The 18,198-nt window shown below is 39.1% G+C and overlaps 1 protein-coding gene across 23 annotated transcripts in view; it reads left to right on the forward strand.

Annotated features, from left to right (window-relative positions):
* BNC2 (basonuclin zinc finger protein 2) overlaps nt 1-18,198 on the forward strand; it is a 485,666-nt gene that overhangs the window by 296,833 nt on the left and 170,635 nt on the right. For 20 of the 23 annotated variants that reach the window (XM_086415025.1, XM_086415024.1, XM_086415003.1 and 17 more), the window contains one exon: nt 14,293-14,395. The exons of 2 other annotated variants lie outside the window; for them this stretch is intronic. In XM_086415025.1, coding sequence (XP_086271151.1) covers nt 14,293-14,395 — 103 coding nt within the window. Of the gene's footprint in view, nt 1-11,119; nt 11,168-14,292; nt 14,396-18,198 lie in introns of those variants that run through there. One more of the 23 variants, XM_086415012.1, reaches the window with a different exon arrangement.

The following is an 18,198-nucleotide window of genomic DNA, read 5'->3' on the forward strand; positions in this document are numbered from 1 at the left end:
GATAGATCACATTTTCTTCCCTAGTAAAGGAATTCTTTCTTGTTAGGAATTCTAATCTCAGTCTTTTATACTTTTGGAGCATTTTCCTTTGCTTTTCTTCATTGCTATGAACTTAGTAAATACAATTATTCACATGCATGAGCTTACATTTAAAAAAATTAATCTGCAGCCACTATCACCCAGTGTGAATATGTAATGAAAGCATGAACACAGGATAAAGGCTGGTATTTCTCTGCAGCCTGGAGTGGACAGAAGTTGCAGTTATCTCTAAGTACTAGCTGTATAAGCTTTAGTCAACCTGTGGACTGACCCTCTCTTCTTTTTCTCTCTCAAATGCTGAAAATATGTTGGGGTTCTTACTGTTTACCTTTTATAGTTGCGTACGTGGAGATGGAAGAGTTCACCAGTGTCCGTGTGCTGACCCACGTGTCTCTGTACGCTTCTCGCAGCAGACCCACAAATATAAACCCTATAAAGAAAAAAAATAAAATGTAAATCTTTATTTTTAAATGTTGCTGTTCTAGAAATGGTGTTTACGATGTAGTTAGAGGTATTATCTGTAGGTATGTGGAGGCATAGAGAGAGAGGAAATGAAGGTGTGTATGCATGCATGTCATTTCTTTGGATCCATTTATTCAGGTACCCTGAGGAAAACGTGAAAAGCCCCTTGAACATTTCCTATTGTATATTAGCTTTCCATCGTAAAGTGTATTTTTTCCCCTTTAAAATAGGTTGGTTCACCAAAAAGGAAGAGAGGCGTTTAATTCTTCCTCCTCTCTACTGTTCTTTAAAAAGTAAATTTTTAACTGATAGACCTTAAAGTCCTTTAGAGCTATTACTTTCTTTTGGCTAATTCGTAGAAAGGCACCATATGAAAATTGGATTTTTGATCTGATGGAGTGATTCTTGAGTTCTTATGAACCATTTATAGTCTATCAAGTAAATCCTTCTTAGTTCACGGATTATTGACCCAATGGACCATATTAGCTGCTTCGAAGCTGTTATAGCCCATTATGTTGATTCAGCTGACACAGGTGTGAACCCAGTCCACATGCCCAAGATGACATTAACATTGTTCTGGAAGACTCCCTTTTTTCCCCACAAGCTTTCTGTTTATTTCTGAATTTACAAGAGTTAGCTCAGAGTTCCTGACAACCATTGCATTAGTCTCCCCATTTGCTCAGTTATGTCAAAGCATTTGATAGCAGCTGGATGGTCTGTTTCTTGCTGTCTTTCTCTCTGTGTCTCTCTCTGTCCTTTAAACTAATCCTTAAAAGTAAAATGAAAATCATGTTTTTTGCAACACTCTAGGGCACCTTTTACCCTCAGATGCTTATAGAGTCCTTAGAAATTTGTGGGATTTCTGTGAGCATCTGAATGCAATGCATACAATTTGAGAAACCCACCTTTTAGAAGAAATGATAACGTTGTGTTTTTTAAGAATGTTTTTATCTGAGTGGTTCCACTTAAAAAATTCCAGTGACTCTAGCCAGTGGTGAAATCAAGATGTGCCTTTAGTGATTTATATGATGCTCTAATGAAGCCCGTCCAGGTCTCAGCACAGACCCCTGGAGAGTCTATGACCTCACATAAATAACGTATAAGAGGGCACTGTAGACTGTTCATCATATCATTATTATTATTTGTAATAGGTATGACTCCTGAGGTGATACCTGCTCATGGGCAAAGAAACATACTCTTTCATAATCAGACATAGTTATGATGCATAGACAGATGCACAATGGAAGGTATTAAAATGTTTGCTGAGATATTCTATGAATGGACAATCCCAAGACAAGTTGAAGCAAGATGGTGTAAAATTAGTGTTCTTGGCAAATCCTTGTCTCACTCCCCCCTGCCCCCCGCCTCCAGATTTTTGCCTTTTTTTAAGGTAACCAGTGACAGATTCCATAGAAAGCGGTTGAGAGTCACTTTCTGTGTCTAAAAATGTGCCACTTGGTTTGTAGAAAATCCTAGTGTAAATGGTTAAACAGCTTACTTAGCAGTTCCCCTCACCTTTTCAAGTGGCTTAAAACCTTCCCCCACCCTCTCCCTCTGTGGCTAGTTTCACGCGCATCTCCTATTCAGTCTCAAACTCCTCTTGGAACTGGAAGAATGTCTGAGAAAATCTCACTGTGGAGGAGGGTGGCAAGGGGATTATTCAGGGCCTCTCCTCTCCTGCATCGGCCTGGTGGAAAGAGCCCCGGATTACTAGCTGTGGCCATTTAAGGGCATCTCACAGCCTCATTTTTCTGCTGTTTGAAAAATCTCTAATTTGGGGGATTTTGATGATTAAATACAGGAATGTATTTGAAGTATTATGCAAGCTTCATGGCACTGTCTGATGCGAGATGTTAAGTCTCACACAGGCTGCCTCAACTGGCCTGGGTAATCAGAGCTGTCATTTGAAATGATACATTCGAAAATGCAGCGACCTGTCTCCCTTGTTGCTTCACTGGGATAAATTCTTCTCACAAACCTAGAGGAGTAAATTTAGTTAAAAGGTCACCCACCTTATGCTCTTGCTTGGTAAGTGGATTGATTACTGTGCTCTGGCATTTGAAATAATGGGGCTGGCTCCTTTTAAAGAGGAGCAAGGTTAAGAGGGATTCCTTCCCTTCAAGAAGTCCTCCCCATGGTGTCTGGGAAGGGGAAGTGCCCTCAGTTTAGGATGTGGTCCTCTGTGTAGGATGTCGTACATGAGGCACAACGTGGGGCAAGTCTTGGGTTCCTCCTGCGCCTCTCTGCTTGGCCACCAAAGCAGGGGATCGTCAGGCGATCAGTCTTCCCAGAATGGAAGCTGCTTCTGAAATACCAGAACTTAGGCTTCATCTTGTCTTACTTCTTGCCTAATGAGAAGTATTTCTTTGTAAAGCTTTTGAAGGTTGATAAATCTCCTCGCATCTCATTATAAATCCCTTCCTTATTAATGGCTTCCCTATCATATTATATTAGTAATTGTTTTCATGAATGCCACAGAGAAATGTAATCACATTACCACCTTTCAAATTGCATTAGCGAAAGTGAATAAAATGTATATATATCAATGGAATACAAAATTGCTGATTCAACGTTAAGGTGAAATGAGATGAGTATTACTTATCATTCACATGATATCAGAGGTGCTTTGGCTCCTTATGTAAAGTTAAGTAATTCTGGTAAATGTAGAATGAACTTAGTTAAAATGTGGTTATTCTTTTACAGTGAGCTAACTCCTTATTTTCATTTAGATGCTAGGTGTACATTCATGGGAAGAGTATGTCTTTTCTCATTATGTTATCCCAGCTGCCTAAGTAGTCCATAAAATTTCGTAAGCAAACAGGCAATAAATGAGATATCTTAATTGTTAACTGCTAGGTAAGAAAATAAAATGTTTCTGCCCAAATTGAAATGCCTTTTCATTTCCTGTTTCTCTAATATTACTAATTGCCTAACAAAATAGCTTGTATTACCATAGACTTAATTTAATTGGGGGGAAAAAAGGCATAACAGAAGCACTATGCAGGCTTTGATGCCATGGAAGCAGGGATATTTTCCTTATATAATTGGCTATATCCCGCTGTTGATTTTTGCTCTGAACTCCTACATTATTTAAATGGGGTCTTCCTCATGTCGATTGATAGTAGGCTGTAGTTGTAAGATAATGACTGCAGATGCTCATTGGATCCATGTCTGTGAAAATTTATGTGCCTCTGTGTATGTCCCTTTCTCCCAGTTTGTATTTATATATTCACACATAGTCATAGAAACATTCACACTCATACACAAGCATCTGCTCAGAAATATATGCTTTCTGTCTTTGCCCCCTCCTCCTAAACCATGTTCATTTCTTGACTTCTGCGGAGGTAATTTTTTCATCCCAGTAAGATGAGCAATGGGGCTTCCCTGGTAGCTCACTAGTAAAGAATCCGCCTGTCAATGCAGGAGATGTGGGTTTGATCCCTGCGTTGGGAAGCTCCCCTGGAGAAGGAAGTGGCAACTCACTCCAGTATTCTCCCTGGGAAACGCCATGGTCAGAGGAGCCTGGTGGGCTACAGTGCATGGGGTCGCAAAGAGTTGGCCATGACTTAGGAACTAAACAACAACAGCAAAATAGAGGAATGCTTTTACTCGTACACATGACAGGATTCTTCATTGTCCATTTTTAAAAATTGTTTTGAGTTTTTCTAATATCTTAGTGTTAATGTGCTGAACGTTATGGCTGAGAGGCCTCCTGACCCCCAGTTTGTTGGAGGATATAAGGATGGCCTGGATTTTCCTGGTAGAAAAATGGCGTTGGATTTAAAAGTGTTTGTCATTTTAACATGGACCTACTAGTTTTTAATATTTTCAAAGTAGAGGAATTTCAAGTTTAAGCAGCAGAAATTCTTTAGTTGGTCTGCCTTCTGTTCAATCATTTTGTTGTTCAGTCGCTCAGTCATGTCCGACTCTTTGCAACTCCATGGACTGTAGCACGCCAGGCTTGCCTGTCCTTCACCATCTCCCAGAGCCTGCTCAAACTCATATCCATTGAGTAGGTGATGCCATCCAACCATCTCATCCTCTTTTGTCCTCTTCTCCCACCTTCAGTCTTTCCCAGCATAAGGGTCTTTTATAATGAGTCAGCTTTTCGCATCAGTGGCCAAGGATTGGAGTTTCAGCTTCAGCATCAGTCCTTCCAATGAACACCCAGGACTGATCTCCTTTAGGATTGACTGGTTTGATCTCCTTGGAGTCCAAGGGACTCTCAAGAGTCTTCTCCAACACCACAGTTTAATCATTTAGTATTTGTATATTGACCTGCTAGTTAAAGAAGGATATTATGCTATATTATGTCCCCTGAGCAATAATATCTCATGAATTAAATTATTTAAAACCATTAAAAGAAATTAGGTGGTTTAGTGGGTTTGCTGTCCTCACTTTTAAACAGTTTCATTGAGATAGAGTTCACGGATCATACATTCTACTCATTTAAAGTGTACAATTCAATGAATTTTAGTATGTTCACAATTATACACAACCATCATCACAGTGATTTCTGAACTTTTTCATCACTTTAGAAAGAAACCACTAACTGCTCTCTATCTGTACAGATCTCTGTGTTCTGCATATTTCATATGAATGGACTTATGTAATATGAGATCTCTTGTGTCTGGTTTCTCTTACTCAGCATGATAAAGTTCATCCATATTGTGGTATTATCAACTGTTCTTCTCTTTGTATGAGCCAGATGAATATTCCATTGTGTAAATACGCATGTTGTATTTATCCATTTGCCAGTTGTTGGGGGAGAAGGGAGCACACCTTTTAAGAGAAAATTAAAGTGAGGTTTTAAGTCTTCTGCTTTTTAGCAGTACCTGGTATTCAAAGGCTGCCTTTTCACAGTGAATCTCTTTCAGGTATTTTGGATGTGTTTATTGGGAAGATAATATTTCCTTGGTCAGTAATGTTGTTCTTATGATGTCTTGTTGAAGTCTGCCATTTTCAGTCGCCCAGCTTTCTGTCTTTTTTTTTAAGTTTATTTTTGGCTGTGCTGGGTCTTCGTTGTACCCGTAGACTTCCTCTAGTTGCAGAGAGGACTATTGTCTAGCTTCAGAGCATGGACTTCTCATTGCAATGGCTTCTCTTGCGGAGCACAGGCTCCAGGGTGTATGGGCTTAGTAGTTGCTGCTCACAGGCACTAGAGTGAAGGCTCAGCAATTGTGGAGCACAGCCTTAGTTTCCATGCAGTATGTGCGATCTTCCAGGACCAGGAATCGAACTGGTGTCCCCTGCATTACAAGGCCGATTCCCAACCACTGGACTACCAGGGAAGCCCCCAGCTTTCTGTCTTGACCTTGTTGTCCACTGTTTACATCAATAGCTTCTACACCTTGTACTGGCTGTGGACTGACCGTGTCTTTGTAGGGCTCCTGACTCAGCTACAAGATATAATAAGGAATCTTTTATTGAAGGGTCAATAAACTTTTTTATTTCTAATTTATCTTACCACCAGCTAAGATATATACTGTTGCAGTCCTATTGTGTGAATTGGTTGATGGGTTTGGTTAAGCAGACAGGATAACTTCATTGCTTCTTATTTGCTGTTGTTACTATTGTATTATGAATAGTGGCATTTACATTGTAGTTTAAAACTCTGTGCACCCATACACCCTATAATCACTGATAATCACTTGTGAAGTCTGTGAACATAACTCATTCAAACTCAGATCTGTACATTTCCTTACATAAATGCAAAAACATACCCTCCTTACCATAAGTATTTATTTATATTTATAGTCTCATAGAGGTAGATACGGAGAAGGCAATGGCACCCCACTCCAGTACTCTTGCCTGGAAAGTCCCATGGACGGAGGAGCCTGGTAGGCTGCAGTCCCTGGGGTCGAGAAGAGTCGGACATGACTGAGTGACTTCACTTTCACTTTTCACTTTCATGCATTGGAGGAGGAAATGGCAACCCACTCCAGTATTCTTGCCTGGAGAATCCCAGGGATGGGGGAGCCTGATGGGCTGCCATCTATGGGGTCACACAGGGTTGGACACGACTGAAGCGACTTAACAGCAGCAGCAGCAGCCGAGGTAGATAAGACTTTGTAGGTTGTTATAATACCTCTTTATAGGATATTTAAATTCAGAAGTCCCTTGCCCAGTGTTCTGTGTCTATCCAGCTCACATCTTCTTGCCTTGTTTTGATACCTGATTATAAAAGTGCAGCTGGTGTAAATACCTTTCCTTTTGTCCTGTGTTTTGTAATCAAGTAATAGATGGGGAAACAGTGGAAACAGTATCAGACTTTATTTTGGGGGGCTCCAAAATCACTGCAGATGGTGACTGCAGCCATAAAATTAAAAGACGCTTACTCCTTGGAAGAAAAGTTATGACCAACCTACAGAGCATATTGAAAAGCCAGAGACATTACTTTGCCAACAAAGGTCTGTCTAGTCAAGGCTGTGGTTTTTTCAGTGGTCATGTATGGATGTGAGAGTTGGACTGTGAAGAAAGCTGAGTGCCAGAGAATTGCTGCTTTTGAACTGTGGTGTTGGAGAAGACTCTTGAGAGTCCCTTGGACTGCAAGGAGATCCAACCAGTCCATTCTAAAGGAGATCAGCCCTGGGTGTTCATTGGAAGGACTGATGCTGAAGCTGAAACTCCAATACTTTGGCCACCTCATGCGAAGAGTTGATTCATTGGAAAAGACTCTGATGCTGGGAGGGATTAGGGGCAGGAGGAGAAGGGGACGACAGAGGATGAGATGGCTGGTTGGCATCACCGACTCGATGGACATGAGTCTGAGTGAACTCCGGGAGTTGGTGATGGACAGGGAGGCCTGGCGTGCTGCGATTCATGGGGTCGCAAAGAGTCGGACAAGACTGAGCAACTGAACTGAACTGAACTGAAAAGTAAGTTTCTCATGTAATTGTCTAGTTCATGTTAGTCATAAGTAAGCTCAGGAATCTTCTGTCATGCAAAAAAAGACGTCATTGTTCGAGGTGCAATGACTTATGCAAATTTCAGACACTATGTTCTTCTACAAAGATGGTAACATAGAGATTTCCCATGTCTTCGCCAAAACTCAACGTACTTCTCTTGGAAGTTGTTTCTTTTCAATTAGATCATGAATCAGCCATGTGAAAATGGAGGAGAAAAAACTGTCCTGAAAAGTATACAAGGGGCTATTTTCTGACTTAATCACCATTACTATCATGTGAGTTCTTTAGAATCTTTGTGGCAATGCCTGAAGTACTATATTGGGTTCTCATATGTAAGATGTATTCATGGGTGTGGAAGTCCATCTTTTTTTTGGTCATATATATATATGATTACTCTTTTCATCCATAGTGTTGGTAGCTGTTACTTTGTAATTACTGCAGTGTATTCTGAGGCGATCATAGAATAATTAGTTTCCAGATTCATTGCAGGTACTTTTTTATTCCAGATTTTATATTTTTAAGATAAATGTCTTTGAAGGACATTTTTATGCCAAGTAAAAGGTTTACTTGATCTTTGGCACCATACATACCTTTTCTTCTGGTACTTGTGTATATGTTCAGAGATGGGTGATATATGCAGTGATGATTTAATGAGTTAATTATAACATAGACTACGGTGTATCCTCATAGAAGGTTGGCTGATCTTACCTATTTATCATACCTCCATGTGATTTCCAAAGTAGAAAATTCATTTGATTAAGAAATTTGTTCTTGTTAAAAGTAAGAGAGGCAAACCATGTCACTGATCAACATTATAGCCAATTAATTTGTGTGCCTAGATTGTAGCACCTAAGTTTATGGGAGAAACTGCTGGGACAGATGAATGCTGAATTAATGACTGAGTTTTTCAGTAATTCAGTTTCAGTGCAGGTTATGTACTTAACTCTTTAACATTTAAAATCATTCTAGTAAAATTTCATAATCCAAGTTGTAAATCTTGGTATTCTCTCCAGAAATGAATAAGGAGAAAGTGGATTTTAAAAGGATTTTTAGTTATACGTGGACTATTTGGCCAAGTTAATGAACACTTGAGGACATCTCATGGCAAATGGTTTTTTAGTGTGAAAAGACAAAGCCCAGAATGGAAGTTAGTCTTACTTTTAGTGGGGCTTTTTTGAATTGGAAGTTCTCTGTGATGGCTCCTTCAGAATGTGCCTTATGTTTCTCCATGCCCCGTGACCTTATTTTACCTTTTGTTATTTTGCACTAATTTCTGTAAGTGTTCCCAAACAAGGAACAGCTAATAGGAGATGTATTAATTAGCCATGTGTATAGTTCTTTTGTGGAATACACTAAATATTAATATTAGCTGAAGACCCATTCTCTGCTTTCCTGAGGAATGTCATTTGGTGAGAAGACTGATATTCAGTTCACATAAATTTGCAGGGTTCAAGCCAGCTACAAGTATAATAAAGCTAAAGATACTTTAGTTTTAGTGATTACAGAATCTCTTATTTGAATAGGTCTTTGGAACTCATCCAGAATACTTGAAAATGCACTCTTACTTAATATTCAAGTATGAGAGTATTACTGAAAATTGATTAAATATTTTTATACTAAATTGGTCTACTTTATTCATTGTAGATATACTTTTGAACTTGAATATTTATAATTTACTGGTTTCAACTGTGTATCTTATTTTTTTAACAACTTAAAAAGTTATTGGAGTATCGTTGATTACAACGTCGTGTTAATTTCAGGTGTACAGCAAAGTGAATCAGCTGTAAGCATACATATATCCCCTTGTATATCTTCTCTTTCTGTAGTTAATGGAAATAAACTGATTAATAATTGGGAAATCCACCCTATCATTTAAGAGATGTGTAACACCTATATAAACATTTTTTAACTCCATATTAAAACAAATAATGATCCCTGTCATGCCCAATTTAGAGGATTATAGTATGAAGAAAGTGGCATCATATGTGTCAAGGTGTTCATTTACTCATTAAGACTAAATATGTATTAAGCATTTACAAGGTATGGAAGAAATACATTGGGAAGAATCATAAGGGAAAAATAATTCAGAGGTAATATGTGGAAAGTTTGTTGAGGTCACAAATGGTTTCCATCTTTTGAGCTTTTGTTATCACTAGACAAAGAGCCACATGCTTTATATTATTTCATTTGAATCTATTATTTCATTTGAATCTATTGACACAGTTGTGTTACTGTTATCATTTTATAGATGGGAAAGAGGCTAAGAGATTGATGAAATTCTTTAAATGCCTTTTGAGCACCTTTATTTGCCAGTATACATTGTAAGCCCAACATATGTCACCCTGCCATTAAGGAGCTTAAATTTTAGAGGGGAGGACATATCTCAATCAAATAGCCACCCAGATATACACACACACATATATTTATATACACGTGTGTGCATGTTTAGTCACTCAGTTGTGTCCAACTCTTTGCAACCCCAAGGACTGTAGCCTGCCAGGCTCCTCTGTTCATGGGATTCCCCAGGCAAGAATACTGGATCGGGTTACCATTTCCTTCTCCAGGGGAACTTCCTGACCCTGGGATCGAACCTTTGTCTCCTGCATTGGCAGGCGTTTTCTTTACCACTGGTATATATAAACTAGGTTATGAATAAGTAGTATAGATAAATTATAGATAAATACAATCTTCACGACTGTGGTAAGTGCTATGACACTTGTGAAACAGGAGACTAATGGGGATCTTGCCTTGATCAGGAGATGAGAGCAGCTGCTCTGGAGAATGGAAGTAATACTTGTGTTGAAAGCTTGAAAGAGAAACAGGAGTTAACAGTATAGAGTGGTGGTGGATGGTGGGCAGGTGGAGGGGCTCTGCCCATGGCTGCCCGACCGAGTAGGAGGGAGAGCTCCCACACACCTGGATCTGATTGCTGTGACTTTAAGTAAGATCCTGAGTTAGCTCCACCACAGTTTCCTCCTCTGTGAAATAAAGGGAATACTAGTACGGACCTCATGGTATTTTCACTAATATTTGTAAGTATCTGGAAATGACAAATATCCAGCAAACCGTTGCTATTAATAATAAAAATATTAATATTGAGTAGTATATTCATTATAATATTACTTTAGTTATATAAATATTATTGTTATTAATCATTAATGGTTTGCTGTTGTAGATAAATTTTTATGTCCTACCTTTGGTGGAAGAAAAGACAAAGTTGTAAAGAGCGAGAAACGATCCTTCTCAAACCTCTTCAGGGGTTCCCTCCTATTCTCAGGGTGTCTCCTCGGAACCCACTGCCCAAGAGCTCTGACTGTCAAATCCTTGAGCATAGAGATTCACTATGCATTTCCTGCCACTTAACACAGTACTTGGTTCTGCAGTGATCGGTTTTGCGTAGTGATGATACTTGAAGCTGTAGGAAGGGATGAAATTGCCAAGTTAAAGAACGAGAAGCCTGCCTGTGAGAAACACCTGTATTTATTTACAGTGGAGAGAGAGTGAGAAGCTGCTGCCAAAACACTAGGATAGTTTGTCTCTACAGTCCAGGAATGAAGGAGAGTTATGCCTTAAGCTGCCTTGAGGTCTCGGAGAACGAGGAGACTAGAAAAAGGGACCAGATGTGATGAGAATATCCCTGTTGGAGACAGCAGTTTCGGGACTGTGTGTGGCAGAATCCAGATTGTAAAATTAAAATGTAGGTGGAAGCGCTGGGTGGTGGGTGCATGGATTTTTCTTTCAAGATATCCGTGGTAAAGGTAAGCAGGAAATTATTCCTTTTATTTAAGATATAGGCTTAAGAACTTTTTTTCTTGTTCTTGGGCTGTTGGAAAAGCTGATCATATTGAAATGGAGGAAGGAGTTTCAGGGCATTGGATGAGTTGGGATCCTGGAGGTGTGGAGGGGTTGCTGGCTTGAGTTGGCCAGACCTGCATAAGGTCCTGAATCTGTGAGGAGGAACAACCTGATCAGATCGTCTCTCTTCTGCTGTTCCCTTTCTGTCACTTCGCTATCATCCCTGATTTTTCTGTAGTTGTGGGTGCCCAGCAGTGAGTGGGAGACCTGGTGTATTATTAGCTTCATAACGAAACGGGTGTGATCACCAAAATGAAGGCTTCTCCATCTCTGCTGTTCCCAGCTCTCTCGTAAAGTGTATACGTTTTGAGGCTTAACTGGCTTGGATAGTTTTATGATAATTTATGTTTTTGAAGTGTGGGTGAGTTGGCAAGTGATCACATTGGTTCTGTTTTGTTCTGAATAAATAGTATGTCAAACTTTTATGCTGTTTCAAAAATGTTATTTAGAGTAAAACTTCCTTTGAAGCCACAATAGTCTTGTATTCAAAATATTTATTTAGACCGTATTGTTTAAATATATATAATTCCCTTAAGGCACAATTGTAGTCTATATAAATCTGGATTTAAAACAAATAGACCTTCTGGAATTCATAGAAATACAAAATGGATACTCCAGTGCTTAAGTGTTTATATACAAAAGGAGTTGAGGTGTTCCAATGTTTGTATGTTTAGGTACAGAAGAAGTAGAATTCATGAAAAAAGGATGATGGTACAAAAAGTCTTAATTCCCAAGTGTGGCAGACGTATAAAGTTACTTAGGAAGAGAAAAATATTTGAATCATAAGCTAGTTCTGAGGAAATGAATGACTAGTTGAACCAGTAAATAAATATACCTAAAATAAAGCAAATCTACAAGTCTCTTACTTTGTTTTGTCCTGAATATAACTATAATTAAAATTGAGGAAAGTGTATTTTAAAACACAATGTAAAATGAGGCTATTTTTGTGAAATAATAAAATGTTATCAAATTAACAATTTAAAAGGTGTATGTCTTTGGTGCCAGAATTAACATATAGTTCTTGAGAGACGGTCATTCTTAGTTTTGATCATTATTTTGGTAAGCAGAGTTAATTTTTTTTTTTAGTGTTTATGAAAGATTCTGTTATCATATCTTAGATTATATAAATATTTTAATGTCAATCTGGCTGCTGTATCTGAATTTATAACTGAATAGTGTATGGAGTGCCCTATTTTTTGTAGAAACACTGCCCTCTAAAAAACTGTTTGGGGTTTGTTTTACTACAGTACAATCAAACTTAGTTTCCTAATGAACATGCCGTTTAAAGAAGCTCTTTCCAACCTGGAATGTTCTGATGTATTGCTCAGTCAAACTACTGAAGTTGTTATAAGAAATTTGGGGAGAAATAGTTTCCCTTCTGACCTCCAGATACATTATTCTTGCTCTATCAGCATTCCCTTTGCTCTCTCTGTGTCTTATTACTATTTCCTTTATTCATTCATACATACAGCAAAGTTGTACAACCTCCTAAGAGGTAATTGGACTGTTGACACTGGAAGAAAGACCCTGAGACATCAGACAGATGGTACCCTTGCCTATTTTTCTTGCAGTAATAGAGGAGCAAACTAGGGTTAGAGGTGAAGCAAGAAAGGAGGCTACAGCAGCGACTCTTAACACTGAAAACTGAATAAGGACCTATAGATTTAATGTTCATTAGCAAAAGAGAAATATTTTAAATTTGCTTGATCTAAAGCATGGGGAACAGTAAAAGCCCATTCAGTCTTATTCTCTGTAAATGGAATTTGGCTCAACCATGTTAACAATATCTAAAACACTGTCTGTTACAAATGAGACAGTTTATATAAAAACCCAATTGATTCCAGGAATATGAGCATCTGAAGCTGTGTAAGTGGGCAGAGCTTTCAGGCCCAGCACTGCAGTTTCAGGTACCCTCCTGCCTCCCCACCCCCACCCCCAAATCAGTAATTATTGATTGCATCTAAAGCTGTAGAGAGATCTTTTCCTGGCAGTTCAGGTAGTTACAGTAGATTGTTAATCTGTGAATGGTTGGACAAAATCCCTTCTGTCTTCAGAATTTCCATGCAAATTAGGACTAAATGTATGAGATAAATTTATTAACTGTAGTCCTGGAGCATAGGTCAGCTTTAGCACAATTCTTCAGCCTAGGTTTTTAATCTATAAAGAGTTACACTTCATTAATGTTAATTTCCTAGGGATTCACTTTAAAATGTAAACTGATGAGATGATTTTTAAAGGTACTTGTAAAGAAATAAAACGTTGTTGAGGGTGTCTTCCAGTGTTCTATAATACAGCTGAATTGTTACAAATATCGAATATTCACATAAATGTCCTTTCCTATTCTACATCTGATCTAAAAGCAAATTTAAACTTACTTTCTTACATCGTTAAAATAAAGAGAAGGTCGTTTTGCGTTTTTCAAAATAGGAATGCAAATGGAATTAGTATTTCAAGGATGGAAAAAATCAAGGAGTTAGGAAGTGATAAATGATGCCAGAAATATGATGGATGTTATTGGGCCAAAAGAAGTGTCTTTCAAAAGGTGTCTAAGAGATTGATAAAGCTTTTCAATCAAACACTGCAGAAGAAAAGTCATATTCTGTTAATATTATTTGTATATCATGTTTTATTTTCAACATTTCACTTGTTATCTTAGGAGAGTCTATATCGTTTGCACTCTTGTCAGTGAATATTTGGCAGTAGTAATCTTTTTTTCTCTTTCGGATCTCTGGTATTACAGAGCCAGCATCTCATAGAATAAGAATAGGGTTCACTCGTATACTACTTAGTCTATGCTTCCAGTTTAAAGCTTATCTATGAATGGCAAGAAACATTCTATTAATGAATCAGCTTTGTTTTCTAATATGTTTTGGTAAGAGATTTTTGATGGTTTCAAAATTTTTCTCTAAATCTCTCCAGGTCCCTAACGCTGTTAAAAATGGGAAGAAGGTGGTATTTCTTAAAATGCTAAACAAGTAGGGTCCCTTTTGAACAGACGCTGATCTCTTTTTCCTCCTCTCACTCTCAGGCCATCCGCTGCACACTGGTGAACTGCACATGTGAGTGTTTCCAGCCGGGGAAGATTAACCTGAGGACTTGCGATCAGTGTAAACATGGCTGGGTGGCACACGGTGAGGAAAATCTGGACTTTTCTCCTTGCTCTTGTTATGTTCGTGTAAGCGTGGTTTTTTTTTTTTTTTTTTTTTTCCTTTTAGAGCCATCACTGGCCTGGAGAAGAGAAGGGTCAGCTGTGCCCCAAGTGTTAGCTCCCATGTAGCCTGCAGCTCCCAAATAGCGTATTCTTGGCTCCCAGAAGTAAGGCCAGGCGGGCAGCTCTCAGCAGAAGGGCTAGATGTTTATAGCACAGTTGGGTTCTGAGTGAACGCAGCAGCAGCCAGCAAGCACCAGGCCCCATGGAAACTCAAACATACCACAGTTGGCCTTTCAGGCCCGGGACCTCAGAGGCGAGCTGGCAAATCCTCTTTTGCTTGAGGAGAACTCCTCCATGACTGCTCACCCTTGTCATCTGCTTTCGGGGCAGAGTTGGTCCTCCCAGATGTTAAATTTTGTATGGTCTTAAGGTGAGTGAGTGAGTGAACGGGAACATTATTTGACTGGTATCTGAAAAAAGAATCCGTAAATACCCCCTTTCAGCATGCCCAGGGATTCGAGGAGGCTGGCCCCCGGTGGAGGGTGAGTTCTGCCTAGGTGTGTGTTCCGGGCGAGGGTGACCCAGGGCCACGGCTGGAAGTGCGGAGGCTCCTTGCCAGATGCACAGAGCTGTCCCATCCCTGGGCCTTGACCAAGCATTTAACTGTCCTTCTGTCTGGTTTATGTTATTTATGTTGAGGCCAGAGGAGACTTGGGAATAAGCAGAGACGTTTTCTTTACTTCCTGGACAGTAGAATCTTAAAAGATAGGTAATGTTTATAGAAGAAATCCTGGCTTGAGATTTTTTTGACAGCCTTGGGGGATTGGCTCTTAAGTGGACATATTCTTCATTCCCAAGCAGTGCCAAATATCCAGTGGGTTGTATTTTTATAAATGTCATGTTATTCTAGCAAGATCTGAAGAAACGACACCAGGCCATGCCTTGAAATGCCTTCAATTTATCATGTATCTTGCTTGCTGGGGGTGTGTGGATTGGCATTATGGAGACATTTCAGCCCTGTGTCTGTGAGGGAGAGAAAAGAGGTAGAAAGAGTAGTATGGGGGGAACATACTAGAAGGTGTGTGCCTGGCAGACAAAGCCACAGTCCTGCAGCACCTCCAGGGAGGGAACTTGTTCCTGCTTCATTAACAAGGCCAATATCTGTAACAACTCTCAGTGCAGTTCCGAACAACGTTTAAGCTGCTGTCAGTTTTGTTTGCGAGTGACTGTTCGATGATTTCTTCTCCTTTCCTACCATAGTCTGCTTGCTAGGACTGCTGTAACAAAATGCCACAGAGTGGGTGGCTTAAACATCAGAAATGTATTTCCACACAGTTCTGAAGGCCAGAAGTCCAAAATCAGGATGGTTTCGTTCTGAGGATTCTCTTCCCGGCTTGCACACGGCTGCCCTCGTTGTGTGCTCTCGTGGTCTGTGCTCTGTGGGGGCACACCCGTGTCTCTGTGCTCCAGGTTCCTCTTCTCATAAGGACACCAGTCATGTTGGGGGAGGGCCCAGCCTGATGGCCTCACTTGTCTCCAAATACAGTCATATTCTGAAGTACTAGGGATGAAGGCTTCAACATATGAATTTGGCGAGAACACAGTTCAGTTCATATCACTAAGTATCCTTTCGCACAATATGTTTGGGCTCTGCCAGGTAATAGCTTATGTCCCGAGCCCAGTAAGAATCGTGGAGACAAAAAAGAAAAGCAAAAACGAAAAAGAACCTGGCAGCTCTACAACTTTGATGGCACGTAGGTCAAAATCTCTGCATCTGAATATTCTTGTCTGTAACACGTTAATAATACCTGCCTTGTAAGATTATTGTGAGTATTGAAGATAAAATATATGAAGTCTTTAAAATAAATAATACATGTTAAAAGCAACAAACTGGACAAACATGAGCAATGAGCTGGGGGTGGGGGGGCAGTCATTAAACAAAGGACTTTTCATTCATTCCCTCTCATTTTTTCCAAAGCCATCTTGGTTACCATCATCTATCTACTGCGGTAGCCTTGTGAGTATAAACGTTGGCTGTGTCACCAGTTTATTTTATCTGTCTAACTTCCACATGCATATTACATTAGTAGTGTAATGGGGAGGGAAAAGCAATATTTCTTCCTTCTTGAACAACATAAATTATCTGCAGCCACTGGTTGTTTCTAAGATTTTCTGAGGGATGTGGTTTTTTCCCCCAAACTTGAATAAGGTTATTTCTGTTACATCAGACTGGGCTTTTGCTAGTGTGTCATTAGTAATCTTGTGTTTCTGGTATATTAATTTCAAAGTTTCTCAGTTCTAACTTTTCCTCACCACTATTATCACCTTGACCTCTTTTCTCCCAAGAGCAACATGTCTGTATACAACTCACAATATGTACACACAGATACATATCCCATTCTCCCCCCGTATGGTAGGACATATACGACAGCAAGGGTTTGGCTCTTAGCTTTTGACTTTGGCAATGAAATGAGAGCATCCACTCTTTTTGCCCTTAGCATTTCAACTAATTGCTTCACTCTCTTCCCCTGCACAGAAAACCCTGAAATCATGTCTTCACTGATTTCTGTTCAGAGGTGAGGCACAGCATTCTCTCTGGCTGCCTTACTCAGGACGTTATTCTTTACGTGGGACAAGGAGAAAGTGACTTATTTTTCCATGGTGTGATTTTTCTGTGAAAGTGGATTAGAACAGCAAGCAGTAAGACTACCAAAATACATCTTATATAATCATTTCACCATAGCACTGAATATACTCCACCAGTAATTGTACCATAAAAAGTTAACATTTGCCATTAAAAATAGCTAAATGCCAAAATCAAGGGTTCTTTACAAAAAAGATGAATTTTTAGAAATTTGTTGGCCTCTTTTGAATTAATGTCTTGCTAATCTTTGTTATCAGCATCTTCAGTTTCTTCACAAGATTTTGGATTTCATAGGTTATTATTCACACACACACACACTCTTACTTTATAGATTGTATCTTAAACCTACTTGAATTAGTGACTTTAGCTGCTGAACAAAAATTTTAAGATGTTTTAAAAAATTAAAAGGCATAATGAATTCATCATACTGTAACACCTGAACTTTGAAATTACTCACTGTGCATGGTGCTATTCACAGGTTATTTCCTTGAAATCTTAGCACCATTGAGTTGAGAGGGGGGAACCCAAAAATGATTCCTTGACTACCAGGAGGTATTTCCCACTGAATTAATGAAGGATTCCCTGCTCTTTTTCCCCATTAAGGAATCTCAGCTCGTGCCCTTTGATAATAAAAGCAGAGCTTTATTGATTTTTAACAATATTTAAAACAAGTTCTTTTGGGGTATAGGTTGTCCATACAGACAGTGTATAATAATCTGGCATTTTCTAATTCTGCCATATTTCACAGTCTTTGGTTAAAGGACTCCAGCATACTGCTACTTAATTCACTTAACAACTGTATTTTTTTTCCGTTCTCTCTTTGCACTGTCTTTTCTGTGTTTTTCTTTCATTTGTTTTAAATTACCAGAATGCATCTTGCAAAAAATTTTAAATACACGTTTTCTGCAAGTTTAATTTTTCTTGGTTTAACATTATCAGAGTAAGTTACCGGCGTCAGAGCAGTAATGGACTTCTTTACTGATGACATAAATGTTTGGGTTGGTCAAAATTTAGGACATGGCATTTTGACCCTTTCCCACCATACTAAGTAAGTTTGCTATTCACAGCATTGAAGCTTCAGGCAAAGAATTTTTTAAAAACACTCATTTATCTATTTGGTTGCACTGGGGATTAGTTGT

This window comes from Bos grunniens, chromosome 8 (assembly GCF_055505025.1).
Source record: "Bos grunniens cultivar Pamir isolate PY7600 chromosome 8, Bosgru_T2T1.0, whole genome shotgun sequence".
Classification (NCBI taxonomy): domain Eukaryota; kingdom Metazoa; phylum Chordata; class Mammalia; order Artiodactyla; family Bovidae; genus Bos; species Bos grunniens.